Source organism: Electrophorus electricus, chromosome 8 (genome assembly GCF_041902795.1).
Source record: "Electrophorus electricus isolate QZ-2024a chromosome 8, ASM4190279v1, whole genome shotgun sequence".
Lineage (NCBI taxonomy): Eukaryota > Metazoa > Chordata > Actinopteri > Gymnotiformes > Gymnotidae > Electrophorus > Electrophorus electricus.
The window spans coordinates 34265001-34270000 of NC_137504.1; the positions used below are offsets into that span (position 1 = coordinate 34265001).

Here is a 5000-nt window from a genome sequence, read left to right on the forward strand (position 1 = left end):
ACTGATTGTCAGCGGGAAGTTCAGGGAGCTCGATAACACTCTACGCATGAGTAAGGAGCCCACCTCCAGTAGCCAGGCCCTCAGCAAGAACATGTCCATGTGTTAACACTCCTGAGCCAGCAGGATGCTCTGCCAATGACGAATGGAGCTCCTGGATCAACCAGAGCTGAAACGTCGTCTTCACCGATGTGAGCATTACCGGAGACAACGTGGTGTTTTACACGCACTCTCCAGTCAGTCTGTCATTCAGCTGCTCCAGCAAACTCAGACACAGACACACATTCTTCAGAGGTGTTGTGCTGGCTGGTCATAACCCCAAACCTTTACACACATCAAATCTGCGTTCTCCCAGTGGGAAAACCTTTAGAAAGGAAGTACTGAGTTTTCTTGTCCTGACGGTGTGTTATCTCACCACCTCACACTCAGATACCTCTGTTCCTCCCTGAACTGAAGTGCTGGTTTAATAGTTAGAAGGTTTCCAGGAATCTTTTCCTAAATTCTCTGGGGCATGCCCAGTAACCATGGTGAGGTATAGCAACATGCCTCTAAATCCCTGGATGAAATCACACTGCCCTAATACCAACTCTTTCCTATCATATAGGGAACTAAATCCAGCTGACATTTCTCTCCGGGATAACGGCATTACTCACTGTGCTGTTCGCCTCATGGCACCAAACTGTTGAACATTCCGCAGTGAAGGGTCATGTGACTGTGTTGGTCCTCAGATAACTACCATGTATCTGCATGCAAGAAGACTTCAGATAAGGCGCTAGTCGAACATCAGGTCCAACAGCATACTTAAGAGAGATAGACAGGATGAGCAGAAAAGGCATGGGCACCTTTGACCTTCTGACCTTGTCAGGGTCACCTTTGACCTCCTGACCTTGGTGCTGCTTGTGCAGACAGACATTCAGAAAATGATAGAAGTACAAACATAATGTGAAGTAGCATCTGAACCAGTCACGAAATAAAACAAATGTAGACGAGTCAAATTAATTCCAGACACTAAGTCTTACCTTAGTGCCGTCTCCACCTGTGAGTGCCAGCTCAGCTACGTAAACGTCTGAGCCGAGAGCTCAGTTATCCTGTCTCCTCACATGACCTGTGTTCCTACACTGATGAGTGGTAATGTGCAGCAACATATTCATATTCTCGTAGCAAGACCCACACACGCACACACACGCATACACACACGCACACATACACGCATACACACACACACACACAGACACTTGCGTGCATACACACACGCAGGCACGCACGCACACACGCAGGCATGCACACACGGACACGGACACTCGCGCGCGCGCACACACACGCAGGCACGCACACACACATATCCATCTTGTGTATTTTTCCTTCTCAGGGTTTCACAAGCTGGAACAAGCGAGACTTTAACCAGTTTATCAAAGCAAATGAGAAATACGGCCGAGATGATATAGACAGTATCGCCCGCGAGGTGGAGGGGAAGACCCCTGAGGAGGTTATGGAATATTCAGGTACACACACACACACACACACAAACACATACACTCATAAACATACAGACACACACACACACACGCACGCACGCACCCACACACACACATAAACATACACACACTCACGCATGCACACACACACACACACAAACACACACACGCACACACACATACACACACACACACACACACACACACACACACATACCCATACACACACACTCACGCACGTACACACACACACACTCACACAAACTCGCACCGGCGTACTCACACACACACACACACACACACGCACGCGCACACACACACAAACATACATATCATCACGTCATCGTGTGATTGTGTGTGTGTGTGTGTGTGTGTGTGCGTGTGTGAGACACACAGCTGTGTTCTGGGAGCGCTGTAACGAGCTGCAGGATGTTGAGAGGATCATGGCTCAGGTTGAGAGAGGCGAAGCTCGAATCCAGAGAAGGATCAGCATTAAGAAGGCTCTGGATGTTAAGGTGTGTAATGAAATACTGAAATACAGAACTAGCCACACAGCACACTGTACTGAAATACTGAAATAGCCACCCACCACACTGTACTGAAATACAGAACTAGCCACACAGCACACTGTACTGAAATACTGAAATAGCCACCCACCACACTGTACTGAAATACAGAACTAGCCACACAGCACACTGTACTGAAATACTGAAATAGCCACCCACCACACTGTACTGAAATACAGAACTAGCCACACAGCACACTGTACTGAAATACTGAAATAGCCACCCACCACACTGTACTGAAATACAGAACTAGCCACACAGCACACTGTACTAAAATACTGAAATAGCCACCCACCACACTGTACTGAAATACAGAACTAGCCACACAGCACACTGTACTAAAATACTGAAATAGCCACCCACCACAGTGTACTGAAATACAGAACTAGCCACACAGCACACTGTACTAAAATACTGAAATAGCCACCTGCCACAATGTACTGAAATACTGAAATAGCCTCAACCTCACTGTAGTGAAATACTGAAATAGCCACCACCACACTGTTTGGTGTGTTTGCGTGCATGCACATGTGTTTGTTTTGCGTGTGTGTGTGTGTGTGTGTGTGTGTGTGTGTGTGTGTGTGTTTGTGTGCGTGCACATGCGTGTGTATGTGTGTGTACACAGATAGCGCGGTATAAAGCTCCGTTCCACCAGTTGCGTATCCAGTATGGCACTAACAAGGGGAAGAACTACACAGAGGAGGAAGACCGCTTCCTGGTGTGTATGCTGCACAAGACGGGCTTTGACCGGGAAAACGTCTACGAGGAACTCCGGCAGTGTGTGCGCAACACACCCCAGTTCCGCTTCGACTGGTTCATCAAATCCAGGACTGCCATGGTGAGCACGTCTGAACCAGTGTATGTGTATGTCTGAACCGGTGTGTGTGTACGTCTGAACAGGTGTGTGTGAGTACATCTGAACCGGTGTGTGTGTGTGTGTGTGTACATCTGAACAGGCATTTGTGTACGTCTGAACAGGTGTGTGTGCGTGTGAGTGTGTGTCTGTACTTCTGAACCGGTGTGTGTGTGTACGTCTGAACAGGTGTGTGTGTGTGAATGAACAGGCATGTGTATACGTCTGAACAGGTGTATGTGAGTACATCTGAACTGGTGTGTGTGTGTGTGTGTGTGTGTGTGTGTGTGTACATCTGAACAGGTGTGTGTGTGTGTGTGTGTACTTCTGAACTGGTGTGTGTGTACGTATGAATGGGTGTGTGTGTGTGTACATCTGAACGGGTGTGTGTACAGTACAGTGTGTCTGTACAGGTGGGCATATGTGTCTGTACAGGTGTGTATGTCTGTACAAGTGGGTGTGTGTGTCTGTAGAGGTATGTGGATGTCTGTACAGGTGGGCATGTGTGTCTGTACAGCTGTGTGTGTATATCTGTACAGGTGGGCATGTGTGTCTGTATTGGTGTGTGTGTATGTTTGTACAGGTGGGCGTGTTTTTGGACAGGTGTGTGTAAATATGTGTATGGGTGATTGTGTGTGTGTGTCTGTACAGGTGTGTGTATATGTGTGTACAGGTGTGTGTGTGTGTGTATGTCTGTACGGGTGTGTGTGAGTGTGTGTCTGTACAGGTGTGTGTATATGTGTGTACAGATGTGTGTGTGTATGTGTGTACGGGTGTGTGTGTGTCTGTACGGGTGTGTGTGTGTGTCTGTACAGGTGTGTGTATGTATGGGGGAAGTGTGTTTGTGTGTGTGTATGTAAGATGCAGGGTGTGTATACCTTTTGTTTTCATGCGGTGCCTAAAAACAGTTGTATTTGTCTATTTGTAGTGGTAAACATTTGTTTCTGTGCAGTGTGCAGTGGTAAACATTTATTTGTGTTTGTCAGTGTGCAGTGGTAAACGTTTGTGTGTGTGCAGTGTGCAGTGGTAAACGTTTGTGTGTGTGCAGTGGTAAACGTTTGTGTGTGCAGTGTGCAGTGGTAAACGTTTGTGTGTGTTTGTCAGCATGCAGTGGTAAACATATGTGTGTTTGCAGTGGTAAACGTTTGTGTGTGTTTGTGTGCAGTGGTAAACATTTGTGTGTGCAGTGGTAAACATTTGTGTGTGCAGTGGTAAACGTTTGTGTGTGCAGTGTGCAGTGGTAAACGTTTGTGTGCAATGGTAAACATTTGTGTGTGCAGTGTGCAGTGGTAAATGTTTGTGTGCAGTGGTAAACGTTTGTGTGTGTTTGTGTGCAGTGGTAAACGTTTGTTTGTGTGCAGTGTGCAGTGGTAAATGTTTGTGTGCAGTGGTAAACGTTTGTGTGTGCAGTGTGCAGTGGTAAATGTTTGTGTGTGTTTGTTTGACTGCATGTGTTGTTAATATTTTGTGTGTGTGTGTGTGTGTGTGGCAGGAGCTCCAGAGACGATGTAACACTCTAATATCGCTGATTGAGAAAGAAAACATGGACATAGAGGAGAAACAGAGAGCAGAGAAAAAGAGAAGAACTAACGGACAATCAGTAATCCTCCTCTCTCCTCCCCTCTCTCCTTCTCCCCCTCTCCTCCCCTCTCTCTCCTTCTCTCTCTCTCTCTCCTCCCCTCTCTCTCTCCCCTCTCTCTCTCTCTCTCTCTCTCTCTCTCTCTCCTCCCCTCTCTCCTCCCCCTCTCCCTCCCCTCTCTCTCCTTCTCTCTCTCTCTCCTCCCCTCTCTCTCCTCCCTCTCTCCACCCGCTCCTCTCTCTCCTCTCTCTCTCTCTCTCTCTCTCTCTCTCTCCTCCCCTCTCCTCCCCTCTCTCCGTCTCTCTCTCTCTCCATCCCCTCTCTCTCCTCTCTCTCTCTCCCTCTCCTCCCTCTCTCCTCCCCCTCCTCCTCTCTTCCTCTCTCTCTCTCTCTCCTCCCCCCCCTCTCTCTCTCTCTCTCTCTCTCTCTCCTCCCCTCTCTCTCCTCCTCTCTCTCTCTCTCTCTCTCTCTCTCTCTCTCTCTCTCTCTCTCTCTCTCTCTCTCTCTCTCTCTCTCTCCCCTCTCTCCTC

At 48.0% G+C, this 5000-nt stretch overlaps 1 protein-coding gene across 1 annotated transcript in view; it reads left to right on the plus strand.

Annotated features, from left to right (window-relative positions):
* Window positions 1–5000, plus strand: part of smarca1 (SNF2 related chromatin remodeling ATPase 1) — a 33076-nt gene that overhangs the window by 26361 nt on the left and 1715 nt on the right. Inside the window, exons 20-23 of the mRNA XM_081718915.1 lie at window positions 1367–1499; window positions 1869–1987; window positions 2664–2876; window positions 4384–4491. Of these exons, the coding sequence (XP_081575041.1) occupies window positions 1367–1499; window positions 1869–1987; window positions 2664–2876; window positions 4384–4491 (573 nt within the window). The remainder of the gene's footprint in view (window positions 1–1366; window positions 1500–1868; window positions 1988–2663; window positions 2877–4383; window positions 4492–5000) is intronic.